General features: G+C 39.1%; 1 protein-coding gene across 1 annotated transcript in view; it reads left to right on the top strand.

Moving 5' to 3' along the window:
- LOC105466078 (inorganic pyrophosphatase 1) overlaps window positions 1–24996 on the top strand; it is a 30036-nt gene extending 5040 nt beyond the window's left edge. Inside the window, exons 3-11 of the mRNA XM_011714973.2 lie at window positions 9032–9085; window positions 9917–10036; window positions 13227–13313; window positions 14226–14352; window positions 18128–18255; window positions 18519–18604; window positions 21512–21581; window positions 22918–22960; window positions 24645–24996. Coding sequence (XP_011713275.1) covers window positions 9032–9085; window positions 9917–10036; window positions 13227–13313; window positions 14226–14352; window positions 18128–18255; window positions 18519–18604; window positions 21512–21581; window positions 22918–22960; window positions 24645–24676 — 747 coding nt within the window. The 3' untranslated portion in view covers window positions 24677–24996. The remainder of the gene's footprint in view (window positions 1–9031; window positions 9086–9916; window positions 10037–13226; window positions 13314–14225; window positions 14353–18127; window positions 18256–18518; window positions 18605–21511; window positions 21582–22917; window positions 22961–24644) is intronic.
- Window positions 24997–25356: the final 360 nt, after the last annotated feature.

The following is a 25356-nucleotide window of genomic DNA, read 5'->3' as shown; positions in this document are numbered from 1 at the left end:
TTGGCCCCATTGGGTTGGCTTGAATTATCTGCTTGTTGTATTACAGTATGTATACCATACTGTAGCATCTCAGACCATTTTGAGCAATGAAGAGGTATAAAATGATGACCCTAAGTTTATTGATAATACCCTGGCATACAGGTGTGCTACAGGAAGAAAACATTTTCTTGACATAGAGCTGTTTTCCCAGTGTTCATAATTGATTGTATTCCTACCAAGGACCAGAATGATCATAGATGTTTTGGTACCTACTCTTATTGCTGCTTCAAGTTACTCCAGAATAGGAAACAAGCTACATTTTGGTGTCCTGTTAAATGTGTTCACTTAGATTACTTAGGGACACTGAAGTCTTATAAGGAACTGGTTGTGTCTATAAAGTGGATTACTCAAATGAAGACTCTGCCCTTGGCCTGCCCTGTCCCAGCTCAAAAGCACAGGCTCTTATGACGCTGGATTTTACCAGTGGTCTAGACCTCAGTGGACCTTGGGCAGGAGCCTTCCTGTCTGACAGGCCGGAAAGAATTCTTTTGTTTTGTTTTTAAGGAAGTTACTTGTTTAAAACACAAATAAAGGTGTGGTAGACATCATTTTGGATTATAGCCTTTAAAAAAAAGTCTGATTAACTTGATTCGTTAGAGTGTGATTTTCTTTCTTTTTTATAAAAAAATCCATTGTGATTAATTTTACATGAATACATTCTTATGAGCTTGGCCTTGGACTTTGTTCCTAATGTGGTCAGTCGTCTGAGGGATGATAATGGGGGAATGTTGATCAAGTGAGCATGTACCTTTAACATGGCTCAGCCAGCTCCACTAAGGAAAAATGTCCAAGGACTCATATCCATATCAGACCTTTTTTTTTTTTTTTTTTTTGAGACAGGGTCTCACTTTGTCACCTAGGCTGGAGTGCAGTGGCATGATCGTGGCTTACTGCAGCTTAAACCTCCCAGGCACAAGTGATTCTCCTGCCCCAGCCTCCTGAATAACTGGGACCACAGGCACATACCACCACGCCCAGCTAATTTTTCTATTTTTTTGTAGAGATGGGGTTTCCCTATGTTGCCCAGGCTGGTCTCAAACTCCTGGTTTAAGCGATCTGCCCACCTTAGCCTCCAAAAGTGCTGGGGTTGCAGGCGTGAGCCACTGTGCCCAACCCATATCTGGACCTTTTAATGTGGCTATTCAGTTCGGCATATGCCGTTAGGTAATCAGTCCAGCCAGTTCTGGAAAATCTTTTGACTCGGGTACCCTGCTTTGATTATTACCAAATCCAGTGGGTAGAGAAGGTAAAGGCAAGGGCTCACTGGATATTTTTAAATTGCAGGGATGTCCTTTGCTCTGGATCAATTTTAGGATCAAATATAAAAGCACCTATAGCTCAGAGTATCTTCTAACATAAAACTTCTGAGATACCAGAAATTTTCCAAAACATGGTAATAAACAGTATGAAACACTGGGTAGATAAAAGCTTTCTGTAAATCTTAAAGTGCTCAAATATCATGACCTGATTTTTTAGTTTTGGAAATCAGATATTTTTCTATTCCGTATCTTAAACTTTCATGTTAAATTCTAATTCTGACAATGTAGGGTTCTGTTTTTTTCAGGTGATTGTTGGGAGCATATAGAAGCATGTATAAATATGGAATATGTGTTTCTTTTTTTCCCTTCTGAAAGAAAGTCAAGCCTCTAATCAAACAGATTGATGCTTCAGAAACTTAAAAGAATATTATCTACAATTTGGCATAAATGCATTTTTCTTGGGAATGTTTCCATGGTCAAAATTGTTAGTCATTGCAAAACAGAAAAGTTTGACAACTGGAAATGCAGACCCTTGTGCTTGATATTATAAAGACATTAAAATAAACAGATTATGCTTAGAATATCTGTTTTCAAAATGTAGTCATCATAAAGCTTATCTGAAAAGAAAAAATAGCAAAAATAGCAGCTTTTTCTTTCCTCCCCCTTTTTTTTTTTAAAGACAGGGTCTCACTCTGTTACCCAGGCTGAAATGCCGTGGTGTGATCTTGGCTCACTACAGCCTCCACCTCCTGGGCTCGAGCAATCCTCCCACCTCAACCTCCTGGGTAGCTGGGACTACAGGTGCGCACCACTGTACCTGGCTAGTTTTTTTGTATTGGTAGAGACAGACTTTCGCTGGTCCCGAACTCCTGAGCTCAAACAATCCACCCACCTCAGCTCCCAAAGTGCGGGATTACAGGCATGAGCTACCACACCCAGCCAGCAGCTTATTCTTAATTATGACATGACAAATTAAGTTATTGCTCTACGTAGGTACATATGGTAGTGTGTAGTAGCAAATACAGGCATTTATTTGAGCTGCAATGAGTAGAAGATCTATGTAACTGGAAAACAAATGAGTATTTCTAAAAGTTTTGTGTGTATGTGTTTTAATTTCTTTAATAAGTTAATGATCTCCCTTGGAATCTTAACACAATTTTTTGAGCAAATGTTTTTTGGGTTGGTGTAAGTCATGTCTTTCTTTACTAAGTCACAATTCTAAGTGAATAAGGGGCACAACAGTGTGAACTTCGGTCATCGTGTTTCTTTCTGATAGCTTCTCAAATAGACTTCTGTCACTGTTGATGAAATATTTCAGGTATCCATATACTTTTAACAAATTAGAGTATATCCTTCTAGAATCATATTACCAACTTTACAGCCAGAACAGAGTTAAGAGCCATTGTCATTTGGTGAGCAGTGAATAAGGTAAAGTATTGTTGGAAATGATGAAATCTGGTATACCTTTTCGAAAGCATCTTTATGGGGATGGAACATTTTCTTTTAACTACATGAGTTCTTCTGATAGGGATTTTATACTCCAAAACTAATCTAGAAGTTAAAAAAAAAAAGGAAAGCTTGGTTTGGATTAGCTTCTTGCTGTATGTTTATTCTCTAGATAAATTTAGAAGAAAATTCTCTCCACCGCTACTGTTTTTTCTCCAAATTTTATTGCAAAACAATAAAGATTTAAAAACGGGGGGTAGACTAGGTGCCGTGACTCATGCCCATAATTCTAGCACTCTAGGGGGCCTAGGTGGATGAATTGCTTGAGCTCAGGAGTTCAAGACCAGCCTCAGCAACATGGTGAAACCCTGTCTTTACCAAAAAAAAAGAAAAAAAAAAAGTTTAGTTGGGTGTGGTGGCAGGTGCCTATGGTCCAGGAGGGCTGAGGTAGGAGGATCACTTGAGCCCTGGAGACGCAGGTTGCAGTGAGCTGAGATCGTGCCACTGCACTTCAGCCTGGGTGACAGGTGAGACTCTGTCTCAAAATAAATAAATAAATAAGAGTGGTGGTACCAGAGGGTGATTTTTGTGTTTCTTTCTAAGCCTGGTATTTACTAGATTTCTGAAGTTATCTAGAGAAACACACAATGAGTCAACTTGAAAATGCTAATGTCAGCCACTTGGTGTAATTCTGTAGTATAGTTCATCGAATTTACCAAATCCAGGGTTAGAAATAAGTCTCAATGCTGGGCACGGTGGCTCACGCCTGTAACCCCAACAGTTTGAGAGGCCGAGGTGGGCGGATCACCTGAGGTCGGGAGTTTGAGACCAGCTTGACCAACATGGAGGAACCCCGTCTCTACTAAAAATACACAAATTAGCTGGGTGTGGTGGTGCATGCCTGTAATCCTAGCTGCTCGGGAGCTGAGGCAGGAGAATCGCTTGAACCCAGGAAACTGAGGTTGCGGTGAGCCAAGATTGCACCATTGCATTCCAGCCTGGGCAACAAGAGCGAAACTCTATCTCAAAAAATGAAATAAAATAAATAGATAAGAAATAAGTCTCAATAAGGACACATTGAACTTAACTGCTAAGATTTAAAGATGAGATGTAATTAAATTAAGAGCATGTTCCCTATATATGTACTTAACTGCGTTAGTAATACCAGCCTACCAAATGGCCATAGCCTGGTCATTAGTAAATGACTTGTCAGACTACTGACTTGGTCCACAAGACTCTAACCAGTTTGGAGATGAGACTGGCCCTCACTATATTACTGTAATTAATATTCCTGTTTAATTAGTGAAGTTATAAGCCTAACCAAGATATAGGAGATATTTCTTCTATTCCTGAAACATTTTTATTTTAAATCTTTTTGATTAATGGAGTGATACAATGTAGACTTGTTGAGTTGCCAATTTCCTTAGAATCTGGACATCTTTAACATTTTGTTGTAACGTCTTGACTACTTGATAAAATGATTATAAATCTGGGAAGTGAAATAGACTTTTATTTTTTTGTAGAGACAAGGTCTATGTTGCTCAGGCTGGTCTTGAACTCCTGGCCTCAAGCGATCCTCCTGCCTCAGCCTCCCAAAGTGCTGGGTTTACAGGCACAAGCCACCATACCTGGCCTGAAATAGATAGTTATATTTCTGACTTTGGGAAGTCAGAGGTAAAGTTATAGTTTGCCTTTTCCCGTATCCGCCACTGGTTTATCAGCAAGGTAATTATTGGGTTTACCAAAATCATCCCTTTAGGGAGACTTAACTTCCTTCTTTTCTGAAGCTGTTAACAGAGCTGAGAGCTCTGATGCCAGACCAATGACTGAGACTCCAAAGCATGGTAGGATTGGAGGATGCATTCTGGGAAGTCCTAACAATGGGGGTAACAAGATAGTAAATCCAAGATCCAGCTAAGTAACAGTTGAAACAGTTGGGATTAAAGAAGGAGGAATGAATTTGTAACTGAGTAGTACTAAATTTCTTAAAATCGCTATTTTTTAAGTGCACGAATATTGGAATCATTAAAACGCATAAAAACAGTACAGTTTTATAGCAACTCCGTTGCTATAAAATTCATTGAATTTCTCATATCAGTTGCCCTGAAAAATCCTAAATATCACTGTTGTTCACCTAGGGCAACTCTGAATTATTAGCCAGGATGTCTATAAGAAAGTTGTTCTTTAGTAGTAATTCCTGCTGAAGTATGTGGGACACCCCCTCCTTATAAGTACAGAGTTGGGCAGGATGGCTTGCACCTGTAATTCCAGCTACTAGGGAGGGATAGACGGGAAGATCGCTTGAGGCTAGGAATTAGAGACCAGCCCGCTCAACATATCCTGACTTCATCTCCAAAAACATAATTAAAAAACAATTAGCCAGGTGTGGTGGTGCACACCTGTAGGCCCAGCTACTCAGGAGGCTGAGGCAGGAGGATTGCTTGAGACCAGGAGTTGGAGGCTGTAGTGAGCTATGATTGCATCACTGTACTCCAGTCTGGGTGACAGAGTGAGACCTCGTCTCTCTCTCTCTTTAAAAAAATTTTTTTTTAAGAGACAGGTCTTGCTATGTTGGTCAGGTTGGTCTTGAACTCTTGGCCTCAAGCAGTCCTCCTGCCTCTGCCTCCCAGAGTGCTAGGATTATAGGCATGAGTTGCCACGCCTGGCTGAGACAAGTATTACTACAGCATCTACATGAATTTGAAAGTGTGCTAAACATTGATTTTTACAGATGAGTCACTCACCCCAAGCTGTAGCATGAGGCCTACAAGCTGGAGTACCTGATTTAGCAGGCGAGAATTCTACCCCTGAACCACCACCAAGGCTACCAGCAGGAAGTATCTGATTTGGAAATCCAACACTTTGGGAGTTAAAATAACTTTTATTTTGTTCATTGCTAGTCTTCGGAGCCTGGAAAAGTACCTGGCACATCCTGGTGGTCCACAAAAAATATTTGTTGAAAAAAATCAATGAATTGACTCTGGCTTTTGCAGGTACTCCCTGCTGTTTTTGCCCAGCTAATTTCTTCTTCTTTTTTTTTTTTTTTCTTTTGAGATGGAGTCTTGCTCTGTTGCCCAGGCTGGAGTGCAGTGGTGTGATCTCGGTTCACTGCAACCTCTGCCTCCCAGGTTCACGCTGTTCTCCTGCCTCAGCCTCCCGAGTAGCTGAGACTACGGCGCCCGCCACTACGCCCGGCTAATTTTTTTGCATTTTTAGTAGAGATGGGTTTTCACCGTGTTAGCCAGGATGGTCTCGATCTCCTGACCACATGATCCGCCCACCTTGGCCTCCCAAAGTGCTGGGTATAATCCCACCTATAATGGGTATAATCACACCTATAATGGTGTGAGCCACCACGCCCGGCCTCACCCAGCTATATTTCTAAAAAGCACCAGACCTTCAGGCTTTTGTTCGCTGTAGAATTCTCTCACCATTTTCTGAAGGATGTTTTCTTCCTTGTTATTTTTTTCCTTCCCATTAATTATGTAGATTTATGTTATTAGGTAATACTGTTTTGAGAGTCTACACATATTTGTCATTTAATGCTATTAAAGTGTTCAATATAGTTTCTAAACTTTGAATTAGTTATTTCAGCTCTATTTGCTATATCTTTCTTGAAGCAATGTATTCATTTGGTGGCTTTCTTTTTTTTTTTTTTTTTTTTTTTTTTGAGAGGGAGTTTGGCTCTTGTTGCCCAAGGTGGAGTACAATGGGGCGATCTCGGCTCACTGCAACCTCCGCCTCCCAGGTTCAAGCAATTCTCCTGCCTCAGCCTTCCCGAGTAACTGGGATTCCAGGAATGCCTCATTATGACCGGCTAATTTTTATATTTTTAGTAGAGACAGAGTTTCTTCATGTTGGTCAGGCTGGTCTTGAACTCCGTATCTCAGGTGATCCACTCGCCTCGGCCTTCCAAAGTGCTGGGATTACAGGCGTGAGCCACAGCGCCTGGCCTGGTGGCGTTTTAACAAAATTAACAGCTAATCTTGGCGAGCTCTTCAGTTGATCTTTCATGTCATAACAGCTCCATCTTGTGAATCTTTAGGGTACTGCTACTGAAAACCGAAAGCCCTGACTTTTCTTTTCACGGACCTACAGATCTCATTTTTACGCCTGAGAAGTGGACAAAACTCTTGAAAACTTAGTGGGCAAGGTGAAATGTAGTCAAAGATTGGTTCTGAGGTTTTCTACCCAGGATGAACAATCAGGGTTACATTTTCTAAACCATCTAGTTATTTTAGAGGGATACAGGGATAGAGCAGTTTCTTCAGTCCTAGATTTAAGTAATATCTCCATTCTTTTGGTTTTTATGTTGTACTGGGTAGGTGAGGTGTCAGGAGGCTTGGTGCAGAAACCCATGGATGCTTTAGTCTTCCATGGTTTCAGCAGGAACTTAAAATGACAGAAGTTTTACACTTTTGAATTGAAATCAGTGTAGTTTTTCTGCTTGGTACCAGCAAGGTAATTATTAACTTGAAACCTTTGACTTAGTCCCTTGTGGCTTATCAGTTCCCATGTTTTGATGGAAAGTAGCAAAGAAGTAATTCTAAAGAGTGATGTAACCAAGTGATTTTCATTTTAAGTTAAGTTCTTAAAATGTACTTTACCAGTCTGGGTAACATGGCAAAACTCCATCTCTACCAAAAAAAAATTTTTATATATATATATCTATCTTTTATCTATCTAGCTATCTTAGCTGGATGTCGTGGCGTGCACCTGTAGCTCCAGCTACTCAGGAGGCTGAGATGGGAAGATTGCTTGAGCCAGGGTGGTTGAGGCTTCAGTGAGTCAACCTCATGCCACTGCACTCCAGCCTGGGTGGCAGAGTGAGACCCTGTCTCAAAAAAAAAAAAAAAAAAAAGAACATTTTATAAGCATGACTGCAGGCCAGGTGCGGTGGCTCACACCTATAATCCCAGCACTTTGGGAGGCCAAGGCAGGTAGATCACCTGAGGTCAGGAGTTTGAGACCAGCCTGCCAACATGGTGAAATTCCATCTCTACTAAAAATACAAAAATTAGCCCGGTGTAGTGGCATGCCCCTGTGTAATCCCAGCTACTTGGGAGGCTGAGACAGGAGAATCACTTGAACCCAGGAGGTGGAGGTTGCAGTGAGCCAAGATTATGCCACTGCGCTCCAGCCTGGGTGACAGAAAACAGTTATTACAGATTTAGCTTCATCTGTGCCCTTTGTGGAGGCTGAACACTGAAAAACTGCAGTTAAAGTTCTATTCCTTGAAAAAAAAAATAGTATTCTGAATAATTAAAGCTCAAGTTTAAATAACCTATGCCATATTTAACTCCAGTGTGCAAAATGGGTTGGCAAAGTATGGTTTGTTTTTCATTATGTTTTTAAACTGCACATCTGAGAATTTACTCCCTGAATATATCCATTTTATAGTAGTCAATTTAAGGCTATAAGCCAATTACAATAGAACTATCATTGATTAAAATATTTTTAGAGCATATTCTCTTATCTTCAAAGTCAAAGACCTTTTGAGGGGGTCTTTATTTCTAAAAACAGCCAAATTGGGAGAATAATATGGATAATGAAGCTGATGAGTTTTGTTTGATGCTAAAACTAAAGTATGACCAAGTAATTAGGCTGACGGAGGTTCGCCTTATAAACTAAAGTATGATCAAGTAATTAGGCTGACTTGGGGTTTGTCTTATAAACCATCTCTGAAATGGAGGCTCTGAAAACATTTTGAGTAATTGCAGTGTCTCTGAAGGAAATAACACTGGCCTTTGGAGAGTGTTTTGAAGATGGTCTTCTTCAGAGATACAGGTTCTGTTATATTTATTTAAGAACTGTTTCCTTCCTAGGAACATTCTTTCCACTGTCAATTTTTATTCTGAAACACTTAAAGCATACAGAAAAGTTAAAAGATTTATATAGTAAGTGTGGGCGAGATGGCTCACACCTGTGATCCCAGCACTTTGGGAGGTAGAGGCAGGAGGATCACTTGAGGCCAGGAGTTTGAGACCAGCCTTGGCAACATAGTAAGAGCTTGTCTGTACAAAAAATTTAGAAGTAAATAAAAATTAAGAAGAACTATACAGTAAGCAATCATATACTGACCACCTTGATTCTATAATGAATATTTTCCTATAATTGCATTATTTCTTCATCCATCATTCTCTTTTTTTTTTGATGCATTTTGTTGAAAATCCAATTGACTTCAAAGATCTGATACAATGAACAGTTTGACTTTGGAAGAAATAGTGCATGCTCCCTCAAAGAACAAATTGGCTCCTGTGACCATCTCACTTTCTCTGTTTTTTCAGGATGTGTTCCACATGGTAGTTGAAGTGCCACGCTGGTCTAATGCAAAAATGGAGGTAATATTTCACTTTACATTTGAGTGAGACTTAGGATATTGGTTTTGATCGAGTCACACTGACTTGATCAAGGATGAACCATCTGAACTCCAAGGTTTTTCTCCGTCTGGTCCCAGTCTGTTTTCTAGTTGTATCTCCCATTGCCAGCAGTCTTCCCTTTGGGCTCCAGCTAAACTCAGCTGTTTACAAATATGCCCCAAACTTTTCTTCCCAACATCTTTGCTTCCGATGTTCCCAAAACCTAGAATTACTTTTTCTCCTCTTACTCTCTGTAAGCCCATCACTGACCCCTCTTTAGTCACCCCAGCCACAGATACTCTCATTGGAATTTCAGTTGCATGGTGTTAGTTTCTTTCTGACGATACCTACCATCATTGCCTTTTTGTTATGGATATTTATAACATTTTATACCACATACTTTTTTACAGTAATCACATTTTTTGTGTGTAATAAATACCCGAGTATTTGAATAATTTTAAATTCTGTAAAGGAAAATAAAATTGGATAGTATTTATTTTGCCCTTTTAATAAAAATTACGATATTTTTATTACTCAAACATTAGAATTTATTCCAGGTAATTTTAGTCTTTGCTTTCTAGAATTAGTAAATGTTCTTCTTCCCTTCTTGATAGTTCCTTTATACCTCACATAACCTTTCCACTTAGTGGCTGATTATGGAAGCACCTTAGTTCAATTATAAAATTGTTAGGGATAGAATATATCATTAAAGTGGAATTAGGGAACATAGATACCATAATTCATTTCCTCAGATCCTTATTTGAATAGTATTTCACATCCAAATATGCAACGATTTGAAATTTTTTATTTCAGATTGCTACAAAGGACCCTTTAAACCCCATTAAACAAGATGTGAAAAAAGGAAAACTTCGCTATGTTGCGAATTTGTTCCCGTACAAAGGATATATCTGGAACTATGGTGCCATCCCTCAGGTATGTCTTCATGCAACTGCTGACAATGTACTTTTTAACTTACTAAATATTAACTTACTGCTATTCATAAAAAAGATTTGAATACCTGTGGAGAGTTTTTTCTATGGTAGATTTTAAAAACATAAGAAGGGATAATTAACTCATTTGAATGCTTCCTTAAATAACTTATTTTCAAGATAAACTGAAAGGTAAATATTTACAATGTTTAAATTCAGATTTGAACATTTATTCTTTTCTGAAATATTTTTTCTTTTTTGGACTGGTTGTAAGCTATATAAATTCTCTACAGACCAAGTTGCAAGTCTATTCAGTCAAGAAAGAGTGTATGGTAGTAGTCAAAAGCACTGATTTTTGGCACCAGACAGACTAGAGTTCAAATCCCAAGATGGCCACTTCCTAGCTTATCTAACTTGCCTCACTTTCTTTCTCCTTGAGACGTTAATATTGCCTCCCTGAGCTATTCACAGTCTGTAGGTGGTATGGTTATTTCAAAAAATAAAGCCTTAACACCTGCACATACAAGCTCTCATAACTGCTTTTATGTTTAGAGTCTTGATTCCCTCTTCTTCAGGTCAAGCTCTTTGTGGTAAAGTAATGAGGGGATCCTGTTTTCTTAAATAGTCAACCCTTTGAGAAGGGTTGTTTACCAATTTATTCCTGGCGCAATGTCAGTATGTAGCAGGTTCTTATTTAATATTTGAGTGAAGAATCACTAGGATCTTGTCTATAATGAGTAAATGACATCTATTTAATTCTGGTTTGGCTAGGCCAGTGCTGTGGCACTTAAAATTTAATGCTGAGACACTAAATAAACATTCAGTTGAATTTGTTGATAAATGGTTTTTTTTTTTGTTTTTTTTTTTTTGAGACGGAGTCTCGCTCTGTCGCCCAGCCCAGGCTGGAGTGCAGTGGCGCGATCTCGGCTCACTGCAAGCTCCGCCTCCCGGGTTCACGCCATTCTCCTGCCTCAGCCTCCCGAGTAGCTGGGACTACAGGCGCCTGCCACCGCGCCCGGCTAATTTTTTGTATTTTTAGTAGAGACGGGGTTTCACCGTGGTCTCGATCTCCTGACCTTGTGATCCGCCCGCCTCGGCCTCCCAAAGTGCTGGGATTACAGGCGTGAGCCACCGCGCCCGGCCAATGGTTTGTTTTTATTAACAATGAAGTCTGTTAAATGGAACCTACTATGAAACAACCTATAAGATAGTAGAACATAGGTCTGACCCATCTGGCTTGTTAGGTAAGCACAAAGTCATTTGTTTGTCTTAATTACAGTGTTTCACCTTATACTTTAATTGATTTTTGTTGTTGTTGTTGTTGTTGTTGTTTTTGAGACGGAGTCTCACACTGTTGCCCGGACTGGAGTGCGGTGGCGCAATCTTGGCTCACTGCAACCTCTGCCTCCCAGTTTCAAGCGATTCTCTTGCCCCAGCCTCCTGAGTAGCTGGGATTACAGGCACCCGCCACCACGCCCAGCTAATTTTTTGTATTTTTATTAGAGGTAGGGTTTCACTATATTGGCCAGACTGGTCTCAAACTCCTGACCTTTTCATCTGCCTGCCTCGGCCTCCCAAAGTGCTGGGATTACAGGCATGAGCCACCACACCCGGCCTCAATGGATTTATTAATAGTATTCAGCCTTGATATATCATCCTTGTAGGAGAACATTGCTGAAATACTTACTATTCTGTGGGTTGGATTTTGCTTTTTTAATGTTGGATTTGTTAGATGTGGTCTTCCTTTATCACCCTTCTCATTTATCTTTTGCCTTTACTCCAGCTGAGTAGCCAAAAAATCCAAGTAATGTGTTCCAGTTGGAGGCAAAAAGAACCAATAGCAACAGCTACATTTTAAACCTAACATCCTGGCTAGCACAGGCTATCAGTGTTTTTGTGAGATGTTCTGCAAGGACTCTGGCTTACAATTTAGGAAGGAAAGAAAACCAGTCATGTAAAGTTCTGGAAAATCCTGATTAAACGTTTCAGTCTTGACTCCTGGTCAGTGATGATACTTTTAACATCAGAACGTAACCTTTTGGCTGGGTGTGGTGGCTCATACCTGTAATCCCAGCACTTTGGGAGGCCAAGGTGGGAGGATCACCTGAGGTCAGGAGTTTAAGACCAGTCTGGCCAACATGGTGAAACCCCATCTCTACTAAAAATACAAAAATTAGCCAGGTGTGGTGGCGTGTGCCTGTAATCCCAGCGACTCAGGAGGCTGAGACAGGAGAATTGCTTGAACATGAGAGGCAGAGGTTGCAGGGAGCCAAGATTGTGCCACTGCACTCCACCCAGTCTGAGCGACAGAGCAAGACTCTGTCTCAAAAAAGAAAAAGAACATAACCTTTCCATCTTACTATTCTTGCCTACCTACTTCTGTTTTGGGAATTTATTATAAAGAAAATCTAAGACCAGGTACAGTGGCTTATGCCTGTAATCCCATACTTTGGGACACCAAGGTGGGAGTATCACTCGAGCCCAGGAGTTTGAGACAAGCCTGGGCAACATAGTGAGACCCTGTCTCTACCAAAAAAAAAAAAAAAGAAAGAAAAGAAAAGAAAACACACACACACATATTTTTGTGTGTTTTATTTTCTGGTTTTTTTTTTTTTTTTTTTGAGATGGAGCCTCGCTCTGTTGCCCAGGCTGGAGTGCAGTGGCATGATCTAGGCTCACTGCAACCGCTGCTTCCTGGGTTCAAGCGATTCTCCTGCCACAGCCTTCCAAGTAGCTGGTATTACAGGCATGCACCACCACGCCTGGCTAATTTTTATATTTTTAGTGTATACAGGGTTTCACCGTATTGGCTAGGCTGGTCTCGAACTCCTGACCTCAGGTGATCCACTTGCCTCAGCCTCCCCAGCCTAAAACCACACATCTTTAAAGTAAACATTTCGGTCTATATTTGTGTTTTTCCTGTTGTCTCAGTTATTAAGTAGTTGGCTTTTGCTTGTTTTAAATAGGATCATTATCTGTTTTAAAGCTTAAATTTAGCATTATATGTGTAGTAGGAGCTACAACATTTAATTGAAACTATTGTGCGTAGTTAAGATTCTTACATGTGAATAAAGAACTAAAACAATGAGATAAAAAATAGCTGAAGAGTCATAGGATGTTATCTATTATTCTCAACATGATCCATTTTGTCCATATGTATAGGAACGATATACACTAAGTATTATTTTTTTCAGACTTGGGAAGACCCAGGGCACAATGATAAACATACTGGCTGTTGTGGTGACAATGACCCAATTGATGTGTGTGAAATTGGAAGCAAGGTAATGAAATGTGACATTTTTTTCTTTAGTGTTGAGAGATTAATGATGTATACCAAATTTCATACTTTAAAAAATACTGTGAATAAAATGGATGAATATTAGTGAAATAATGATGTCTCTTTGGTATTAAAGGCTTCTCTTGCATTTTAAGCATTTGTATATTATAATTTGTACATTTAAACCTAGTCTGGAAAAACAACGTGTCTGTGTATGTATGATTGAACATATATCTGGAAAAACTGGACGTGTTCTGCATTGCTTTAGAAGATGGATAATTAGTCAATAGGTGAAAGGTACCAGGAGGGAAATTCCCTCTCAATCCATGGTAAACCTTGCCTAACGATTTAGAGTGATCAGTAAATTGACCCAAACCAAATAACCTCTTGAGTTGGAGATTCATGGTAGTAATTCCTCCATCAAGGAGGGTTGTTCTAAGATTCTGATTATAGTTATTTCTTTATGTCTCTCTCAGGCTCAGAGAAATAGTAAACAACTAAAAACAAAGTTTCCATTTTGTTTTTTAAGTCATAAACTTTTTAAGTCATTGTATGACTTGCTTAACTCAATGACTTTTATAAAATAAAAGGTAAAGCATATTAAGATACATATTTGAGACTATGGAGGACTTATTCTTCAGTATAATCAATGATAGTACAAAAAACATTGATTACCCTGAGCTATGTACTGGTTTCCCTATGACCTAGAAGAAAATAGGACCTATAAGTCCTGTTTTCAACTTCAATAGGACTGATGAAACATTTACTTACCTAGGTTTTTAAAATTTGCTTAAAGAAACAGTCTCCAGGTAAATTCACAAGAACTTGGCCTCTTTCTTACTTCCTGTTAGCCAAGTAAAACCGTCTTCTAGAGTTTCATTCTGTAATGTTGTCCTGACTTTGTCTATTGACTCAGGTATGTGCAAGAGGTGAAATAATTGGCGTGAAAGTTCTAGGCATATTGGCTATGATTGATGAAGGGGAAACCGACTGGAAAGTCATTGCCATTAATGTGGATGATCCTGATGCAGCCAACTATAATGGTAAGAAAATTTGAAGAGTCTGAAGTCTTTCTAATTAATTCATAAACACCACCAAACTTAACCTGTAATGACAGAATTGTAAGCCCATTACTTCAAACTATTAAAGGATGGAGGAACAAAGCACTGTTCAAGCATTATTTCTATGACTACTTGTAATTAACTAAGTACACTTTCTCCTTCATTCCAGAACAGAAAAAATCTGGTAAGTTCTTACTGTTTCTTTGTCCTTTCCTTCCCCACATACCAGCACTCAGTTGCTATGTTTATTTATTTTAAAACATTTAATTGAGATATTCACATATCAAAGAGTCACCACTGTAAAATGCACAATTCAGTGGTTTTTAGTATATTCACTAAGTTGTACAACCATCACCACTGTCTAATTGCAGAACATTTCATCAGCCCAAAAGGAAATCCTGTGTCCATGGGCTATCACTCTCTGTCCCGCTTCCCTCAGTCCCAGGTGACTGCAGATCTATTTTGTGCCTATGGATTTGCCTATGCTGTCATTTCATGTAAATGGCATCATATAGGTGGCCTCTGTGTCTGGTTTATTTCACTTAGTGAAATAAGTGTTTTCAGAGTTCATCCATATTGTAGCATGTATCAGCACTTCATTCCCCCCCCCTTTTTTTTGGTGCTAAAATTTACATAACATAAAATTCACCATTTTAATGAAAGTGTACACTTCAGTAGCATTTCATTCATTCACAAGGTTGTGCAGCCATCACCACTAGTTCAAGTCATTCCCTATTCCCTCCTCCTCTCCAGGCCCTGGCAACCACTAATCTGCTTTTTGTCTTTATGGAGTTGCCTATTCTACCTATTCTAGGTGTCTCATACATGGACTGGTACAATATGTGGATTTTTTTTGTTGTTGTTTCTGGTTTCATTCACTTAGTATAATGTTTTCTAGGTTCATCCATATGGCATATTGTAGCATCTGTCAGTACTCCTTTTTATGGTTGAATATTATTCCATTGTGTGGATATACTACATTTTGTTTATCCATTCATCAGTTGATGGACGTTTGGGTTGTTTTGACTTTGTAATGCTGCCATGAACATTCCTGTACAAGTTTTTGTGTGGACTTATGTTTTTATTCTTGGGTACATACATAGGAGTTGCCAAAGCTAGAACAATTTGAGCAAGAAAATAAAGTAGTATTTTAATATAACCTGGAACATAAAATAAATATCCATGAGTCTCTATTGACATAAATAAATGATTGAATAAATAAACAAATGAGGAAGAATAGATAAATCTCAAAGCAGAAGAATTCCAAATAATTTATGTAGATACTCCCTTCTCAAGGAGGTCCTTAATTGTGAGCTGTGCATGGTGACTTCCTTCCAACGAGTACAATGTGGGTAAGGGACAGGAGAGAATGACTTCACAGCACAGAAACTTGACAAACACTGCCTCAGCCAGGTGATGGAGGTCAATGTCAGCAGTGATAAGAGTCACCTTGAGAGCATGTTCCCTCAAAATGATGTGATGTATATTTGCATATTTGCATTTGTGTTAATTCATTGAAGAAGGACTGGAAGAATGCCAATCCTTTAACGTTTCGTTTCAATTTTGAAAGGTGAGAGTGCATTCACACCATCTGTTCACTAACTTGGTGGTGCGGCTCTGTTCTGTAGGTCGGTGCCTGCATTTCCAATGTACTTCTTATACAAGAGAACTTGGCATGCTGTGGCCATGATTAGTGAAGCCAAGCCCGTCACTCTGTCAGCACTCATTTACTAAGGCATTATTTCCCTGCAGTTCAGGTTATTAGAACCGTGAAAACTTTCTTGGGGTGGCTGGTCCCATGGTGCAAGTAGTATGCAGCTTTCCCTAATGTCAACCTAAGGCAGTATCTATTGTCCATCCTGTAGCTTGCCCCTGTGCATCTCTTCCATTTGCTGTCCCTGAGTTGCATGCGTATAACAAAATGTTAAACTTCAGTGTTTTCCTGAGTTCTGTGAATCATTTTAGCAAATTAGGGAACTTAGGGAGAGGATTGTGAAAACCCCCAATTTATAGCTGATCAGTCAGAAGTACAGGAGGCATCTGAAGTGGGGCAGTCTTATGAGACTGGGCCCCTAACCTTTGAGATCTGATGCTAACTCCAGGTAGATAGTGTCAGAATCACACTGAATTACTGAGCACCCAGTTGGTTTCTGAATAAATGGAGAATTGGTTTCTGGTATTGGAAAACATCAACATTTGCATGTTGGATTTCTGGATTTCCAAATTATTTCTGTATCAGGTGACACATTTTATGTAAATTATAAGTTCTTTGAAATTTACTAGTGCTTAAACATTGCCCAGTGCATTCTGTAAAGTTTCCGTACTTTTAGTGATACTATGATAATAGAATGCATGCTATTCTTTACGCAGATTATAAATTGGATTGAATTATAAATTGGCCGGGCGCAGTTGCTCATGTCTGTAATCCCAGCACTTTGGGAGGCCGAGGCAGGTGGATCATGAGGTCAGGAGATCAAGACCATCCTGGCTAACACGGTGAAACCCCATCTCTGCTAAAAATACAAAAAAACTAGCCAGGCATGTTGGTGGGCACCTGTGGTCCCAGTTACTCAGGAGGCTGAGGCAGGAGATGGCGTGAACCCAGGAGGCGGAGCTTGCAGTGAGCCGAGATCCAGCCTGGGAGACAGAGTGAGACTCCATCTCAAAAAAATAAATAAATTGGATTGAAGCAATGTTATCTTATACAAATATAAATAAGCTTTTGTTGTTGTCAAATGTATTTCTCTTCCTCATAATACTTTTCCTAACTGACTTTTTAGCATGTGTATCTCCGTTTGCTTGCATTGTGCAGGAGTTTGTTATTTAAAGTGCAGTTTGATGACATTGAGGCTAGCCATTGTTGATGGCTACACAGAAACTTAAAGTTTTTTAAGCAGTACACTTTTCTGTCAGCCAGAACTAAAGTATTGTTATATATAGTGCCTGTACTATCCAGCAAAGTCTAGTCACATTTAATACATAACCCAACAATGGATATCAATCTAATCTATTTTTCTTATCTTTTAGTACGTAATAGTGTTGTGATTCTCTGACATATAGCCTCTGCCTCTGGACCAGGGATAGTACCTCAAGCCTGTAATCCCAGTGCTTTGGGAAGCCAAGGCAGGAGGATTGCTTGAGCCCAGGAGTTTGAGACCAGCCTGGGTAACATGACAAGACCCCATCTCTACAAAAAATTTAAAAATTAGCTGGGCATGTGCATGCTTATAGTCCCAGCTACTCAGGAGGCTGAGGTGAGAGGATCACCTGAGCTCTGGAGGTCAAGGCTGCAGTGAGCCTTGTTTGGGCCACTGCATTCCAGCCTGGGTGACAGAGAGAGACCCTGTCTCCAAAAAAAAAAAAAAAAAGATAACCTCTGTCTTTTTCAGTATCTTGTACACTTCTCATAGGAATTATCTACATTTGCCAAACTGGTTGTTTCATTATGTAGCCACCAGCTGTTTGCCCTTACCTAACAGAGATTACTATTGTACTGATTGTTCTCTGTACTTAATGTTAGAGATATTTGGAGACACTAGATGATTTCCTTTCAATGTATGGCTTCTCTTCTCAACAAGGGGCTTCGCTCCAACATTATCTTGAACTTCCATGATAAGTCATTCCACAGCTCTTTCAAAATAAGTACTTGGAATTTTTGTTGAATGTGTAATTATTTGTGCATCTTGAAATCTGCTTATTCTCTTTCTTTTTTAAAAAAATCATTGTCACTGTCATCTTATGCTTCTTCTCTTCTTAGATATCAATGATGTCAAACGGCTGAAACCTGGCTACTTGGAAGCTACTGTGGACTGGTTTAGAAGGTATAAGGTTCCTGATGGAAAACCAGAAAACGAGTTTGCTTTTAATGCAGAATTTAAAGATAAGGTAATATGTCATTCAGAACTGTAGCTTTAGGCTCATTTCTATTGAGACTTATAATTTAACCATATTGTTACTATCTAAAGATTCATAAAACAGAAGTCTGGAAACATAACACAGTCTTGGTGTTTATTCACTTTAATATTCTCTTCCATTTTTAGAATAAGGAAATGATTCAAAAGAGACAAATTATCAGGCTTTGGGGAAATGTTGATAATAGGAAAAGAATACCTTTTTATCATTGTAATGCAAATCTCTTCAAATTATAGGACTTTGCAATTGATATTATTAAAAGCACTCATGACCATTGGAAAGCATTAGTGACTAAGAAAACGAATGGAAAAGGAATCAGTTGGTAAGTGTAAACACTTTGCATGTTTAACACACAAAGCAGACCAGCTTGCAGAAGAGGTTTTAATAATCATAAGACACTGTGCTGTTACTTTCACTTAGAAAAGAGATACAAGGCGGGGTGTGGTGGCTCACAACTGTCATTCCAGCACTTTGGGAAGCCAAGGTGGACGGATCGCTTGAGCCCAGGAGTTGAAGACCAGCCTGGACAACATGGAGAAACCCTATCTCTACAAAAAGTACAAAAATTAGCTGGGCATGGTGGTACACACCTGTAGTCCCAGCTACGTAGGAGGCTGAGTTGGGAGGATCACCTGAGCCTGGGGAGGTTGAAGCTGCAGTGAGCCGTGATCGTACCACTGTACTCCAGCCTGGGTGACAGAGTGAGACTCAGTCTCAAAAAAAAAAAAAAAAGGAGAGAGAGAGTATGAGAAAAGGCTAATGTACAGAAATAATTCTCCCAGAAATCTTCTATTCTGTGTCAGGATAATGTCCTATAAAATGAAAACACTGTCCTTCAAACAGAAGAAAAATGGAGAAGAGTTATATATATTTGTGTAAAATTGTACAATCCTAAGAGTTGGCATTTGGCTGGGTGCTGTGGCTCATTCCTGTAATTCCAGCACTTTAGGAGGCTGAGGCAGGAGGATCACTTGAACTCAGGAACTGGAGACTGTGGGGGCAACATAGTGAGACCTCATCTCTACTAAATATTAAAAAAAACTAGCCAGGCCTGGTGGCGCTTGCCTGTAGCAATGCTGAGGTGGGAAGATCACTTGAGCCTTGGAGATCAAGGCTGCAGTGAGCTGTGATTGCCTCACTGCACTTCAGCTGGGGCAACTGAGCAAGACCCTGTCTCAAAAGAAAAAAAAAAAAAAGGAAAAAGATTTGGCTTTTAAGTTAACTTCTCTATTTTTTGGTATCTTAACGATTTCTATGAAAATGGTCTTAATGTATGTTAAATAACAGGTAAGCAAAGTTTATTCATTTTTCATTTTGATGGAGTATTTCTTTGTTGTTGTTGCTGTTTGAGACAGAGTCTTGATCTTGTTGCCCGGGCTGGAGTACAATGGCACTATCTCAGCTCACTGCCACCTCCGCCTCCCGGATTCAATTGTTTCTCCTGCCTCAGCCTCCTGAGTAGCTGGTATTACAGGCACATGCCACCATTCCTGGCTAATTTTTGTATTTTTAGTAGAGACGGGGTTTTGCCATGTTAACCAGGCTAGTCTCGAACTCCTGACTTCGTGATCCACCTGCCTTGGCCTCCAAAGTGGTGGGATTACAGGCGTGAGCCACCATGCCCGGCCTTGATGGAATATTTCTAATTGGGCATATATTATATTAATACTATAATGACTAATATATAGGAAAACTTGAACTATGGATAAACAAAAAAATGTATTTTTAAAATATGATCCATATTTTAGACTAAAGTGGGCTAAAAAAACAAAAAACAAATTAGGATTGTATTATATATACGGCTTGTCTTATGATTTTTAAAATTTAACACTATATAATAAGCATTTCCTCATGTCATTAAAAATATAATTTTTTTTAGAGACAGGGTCTCTCACCCAGGCTGAAGTGCGATGTTACTGTAATAGCTCACTGTAACCTCAAAGAAGTGATCCTTCTGTCTCAGCCTCCCAAGTAGCTGGGGACTACAGGCACAAATCACCACTCCCAGATGATTTTTAAATTTGTTGTAGAGACAGTGTCTTGCTATGTTGTCCAGACTGATCTTGGCCTCCTGGCTTCAAGTGATCCTCTCACAGTCCAGCCTCCAAAAGCACTTAGACTACAGATGCAAACCACCATGCCCAGTCTAGAAAGATCATATTTTAATAATATAATATTCCATCTCTGTATAATATGTTTTATGGATAAACCTTTTTATGTTTTATTTTTAAATCCCCTGCAAAGAAGGATAAACTATTTTTAATCATTTCTTATTATTGGACATTTTAGTTACTTGCAATTTTTCACTATTATTAATAGTGAAATAGTATATGGTAAACACCTTTGTAAATTACCGTTTCAGTCTTGAATTGGGTTCTTAGAGGTGGAATTTCTCTATCAAGACCTACGAGCTTTTTAAAAGGTTTTGGATACATTTTACAGAATTATTTTTCAGAAAGATTGAACCAGGACTCCTGCCAGAAGTGTCTGTTTCAGATGTCTCACCAGCACTACAGGAACTGGGTTTTTTTGTTTGTTTGTTTCATTATTTTTTCCAATTAAGAAAGATATGTTTCTCATTTTAATTCACATTTCTCAGCTATTTCAGTGAGAGTTACAAAGCATTCAATCTCAGTTTGTTTGCCTTCCTTCCTTCCTTTTCTCTTCTCTTCTCTTCTCTTCTCTTCTCTTTTCTCTTCTCTTCTCTTCTCTTTTCTTTTTGTGACAAAGTCTTGCTCTGTCTCCAGGCTGGAGTGCAGTGGCACGATCTCGGCTCACTGCAACCTCTGCCTTCCAGATTCAAGCGATCCTCCTGTTTCAGCCACCCAAGTAGCTGGGACTACAGGCACGCGCTACCATGCCCAGCTAATTTTTGTATTTTTAGTAGAGATGGGGTTTCACCATGTTGGCCAGAATGGTCTCAATCTCTTGACCTGTGATCCGCCTGCCTCAGCCTCCCAAAGTGCTGGAATTACAGGCGTGAGCCACCGTGCCTGGCCCAATCTCAGTTTCTTAAATCCGAACTTGTTAAGATGTTTGAATAAAATTGATCACAAGAATAGCTATGCCTTGCCAGAATAAATAATTAGAATGTTAAATGTACGTGAAAAAGCTTTTGACTAAACTAAACTTGAACATCACCTGGTCAACCACTTTCAACTCAATTTTTAACTCTTAAGAGATAATTTTTGTTATTTTGTCTTATGACTACTTTTGTTTTATTTAATAGCATGAATACAACTGTGTCTGAGAGCCCCTTCAAGTGTGATCCTGATGCTGCCAGAGCCATTGTGGATGCTGTATGTAAAAGTTTCCTTTAAAAAAAAACCTGGTTGCTAAAAACTATGATGCTAAATGGGGAGAGGAAGTACTTGTTTCAACAAATACTTGAGTGCCTTTTGTATGCATATTACTGTGTGGAGTCTTGAAATTAGAAACCATGAACACATACAAGTGGCCATTGACTGAGGGAGAAGCTGAGGGAGTGATTCTAATCAATCATAAGTTGGACAGATAGCATGGTAGTAAAATTTGTAAAACTCAAAATGGTTCCAGAATGTACCAAGTAACCTGTGTGCCTATAACCCATCATAAGCCACTTCCACAAAAGAACCAATGGGAATTTACTTACTTGGTTTTAGCAAGGACTGAGGAAGGTATCAAAGTTTTAGGTGCCATTGCAGGAATGATTTGTAACCTAAGAAAGGCTTTCATGTGAGGTAGTAAAAGCACCCATCAAAGCAATAATTTTGCTTTTGTACTATTTTTAATTATTTGATTTGGATTTACCAAAAGATTGAATGAGATCATCTTAAATTATTTTCATTTATAATACTAAATAAGGAAAACAAAAGAAAATGAGGTCTGACTTTTTTATTGCCTTCTTAATGGGGTGGAAGAAGGAAAAAAGGACAATTTAATGATGAAACCAGTACATTTAGATTTATCTTTATTTATGTATGAATCCTGACAAAGTTGAGATAAATAAGAAAAATTGTAAGGGAAAAGCCAGTGGTTAGCTATCATAATTTTTCAGTGAGAACACTTTGCCCATATTTTATAAATATGTGTGTATATATAAAATTGTTATATATGCATAAATCGGTTTTTTCGTATTAATTATTCTCCATGTCATAAAAAGTCAAGAGGCCTGAATTTTTTTTTTTTTTTTTTTTGAGACGGGTCTCACTCTGTCGCCCAGGCTGGAGTGCAGTGGCGCAATCTCGGTTCACTGCAACCTCCGCCTCCCAGGTTCAAGCAGTTCTCTGGCTCAGCCTCCCGAGCAGCTGGGATTACGGGCGCCTGCCACCACGCCCAGATAATTTTATTTTTAGTAGAGACGGGGTTTCACCATGTTGACCAGGCTGGTCTTGAAATCCTGACCTTGTGATCCACCCACCTGGGCCTCCCAAAGTGCTGGGATCATGGGCGTGAGCCACTGTACCATCCAAGAGGCTTGGATTTGTTAGCGTCTCAGCACTAGAGCAAACTTTCTGTTATTCCTATATATTACAAATTATGTTTAGATCCTAAAATTTGGGATAGTCCAGATTCTCCTAAATTTTTGTCAGTATACCTTTTTAGCTTTTTAAAAAATGAGATTAGACTAATAGATTTTAATATTTTATATTTTAGTTACCACCACCCTGTGAATCTGCTTGCACAGTACCAACAGATGGTAAGATTTCTATTCCAGTAAAATTTCATTAAAAATTACACAGATGTATGGAAAAATTATGTTACTTTTATTTTTAGTTGACAAATGATAATTATATATACTTATAGCATACAGTGTGATGTTTTGATATATGTTTACAATGTGGAATGATTAAATCCAGCTAATTAAGAAATCATTACCTCACATACTTAATCATTATTTGGTGTGTGGTAAAAACATTTGAAATCTACTCTTAGCAATTTTGAAATAGACATTACAGTCACCATTCTGTGCAATAGATCACTAAAGCTTATTCCTTCTGTCTAACTAAAACTTGGTACCCTTTGACCATCACCTGCCCTTTCCCCATCCTTCAGCTCCTGGCAACCACCATTCTACTCTCTACCTCTATGAATTCACCTTTTTTATATTCCACATATAAATGAGATCATGTGGTATTTGTCTTTCTGAACCTGGCTTGTTTTTTGACACAGAGTCACCCAGGCTGTCACTCTGTCACCCAGGCTGGAGTGCAGGGGCGTGATCACAGCTCACTGTACCCACAACCTCCCCAGGTTAAAGTGATTCTCTCATCTCAGCCTCCCAAATAGCTGGGACTGCAGACACGTGCCACCATACCTGTCTAATTTTTTTATATTTTGTAGAGATAGGGTTTCACCATGTTGCCCAAGCTGGTCTCAAACCAGGTCTTGAACCAGGCTGGTCTTGAACACTAATCAGGCAGGGTTTCGCCATGTCACCCAGGCAAGCGATCCACCCACCTTGTCCTCCCAAAATGCTAGGATTACAGGCGTGAGCCACTGCACCCAGCCACATACATATTTTTAACATATCACATACACAGGAAGAGAGGGAAGAGAGTGAGAAATGCTTTTAGAATTCTGTAGTGTGCGTGGGAAGGAAGATGAGCTGCTACATATCACCTTTAGTGCCACACTGTATCAGAGCGGTTTCCAAACCGTGACCCACTGTGCCCCTCTGAGTTCCGTGGAGGTGCCTGCTGGACGTTGGAGGGGACCCTGAGTGGGCTGATCTCCACATTCCCATCTAGCCACAGGCTGCTTCACCCAGAAAACAGTTCTCTCCTCCTTAGATGTCAGAATTCTCTGTAAGATTTTTCTGGTAAGAAAATGATTCTGCCACTTAAAAAAAACAAATTTGAAGGCTGGGTGTGATGGCTCACGCCTGTAGTCCCACCACTTTGGGAGGCTGACGTGGGCGGATCACTTGAGCCCAGGAGTTTGAGACTAGCCTGGCCAACATGGAGAAACCCTGTCTCTACAAAAAAATACAAAAATTAGCCAGATGTGGTGGCACACGTCTGTAATGCCAGCTGCTAGGGAGACTGAGGCACGGGAATTGCTTGAACCTGGAAGATGGAGGTTGCAGTAAGCCATGATTGCTGCTACTGCACTCCATTCTGGGCAAGAGAGTGAGACCCTGTCTCAAAAAAAAAAAAAAAAAAAGTTTGAAAATCACACTATACAATTAGCATGAAGTGTAAGAAAGCCCAAAAGAAAACACTTGCATGTGCTGTAGAGAAATTTTGTATGTATGTCCATTCATTTTCAGGTAATTCATAGTAGAATTCATTAAAGCAAGTATATCAGTCTTTGTTATATGTTAGGTGTAATTTTGATTCTTAGCAGGAATTCTAATTTGTTTTTCTTTTCTCCGAATACAGTGGATAAGTGGTTCCATCACCAGAAAAACTAATGAGATTTCTCCGGAATACAAGCTGATATTGCTGCATCGTATTCATCTGGATGTATTAGATGTAAAAGTAGTAGCTTTTCAAAGCTTTAAATTTGTAGAACTCATCTAACTAAAGTAAATTCTGCTGTGACCAATCCAGTATACTCAGAATGTTATCCATCTAAAGCATTTTTCAAATCTCAACTAAGATAACTTTTAACACATGCTTAAATATCAAAGCAGTTGTCATTTGGAAGTCACTTGTGAATAGATGTGCAAGGGGAGCACATATTGGATGTGTATGTTACCATATGTTAGGAAATAAAATTATTTTGCTGAAACTTGGTTTAGGATATTTTTATTTTAATCTGAAGCCAACATTAAGTAGGTATGGGTACTTTTTGGTGTTTGTTTTCTGTTGATAGTCTTATAATTCAAATGTATAATTATTAGACAAAAAAAGAAACCCCTTATATTTATAGTACTCTTGATACTATGCTCTAGTACCTAAGTCCTAGCATACCATTCTAAAGCAAAAGCTTTTAAATTTATATCACATTAGCAGAAAGCACAATGTTGCTCACCCTTTGAAGTTATATATTAATAGTTATTTTTTTACTTCGTCAGTCAACTAATTGAACCCTTAAGTCATTTACATTATATTCTAAGTTATCAGCTGAACAAACCAGAGTTTGAATGCC

This window comes from Macaca nemestrina, chromosome 9 (assembly GCF_043159975.1).
Source record: "Macaca nemestrina isolate mMacNem1 chromosome 9, mMacNem.hap1, whole genome shotgun sequence".
NCBI lineage: Eukaryota > Metazoa > Chordata > Mammalia > Primates > Cercopithecidae > Macaca > Macaca nemestrina.
The sequence above is the reverse complement of the archived record's forward strand: the minus strand, read 5'-3'. Positions and strand labels throughout refer to the sequence as shown.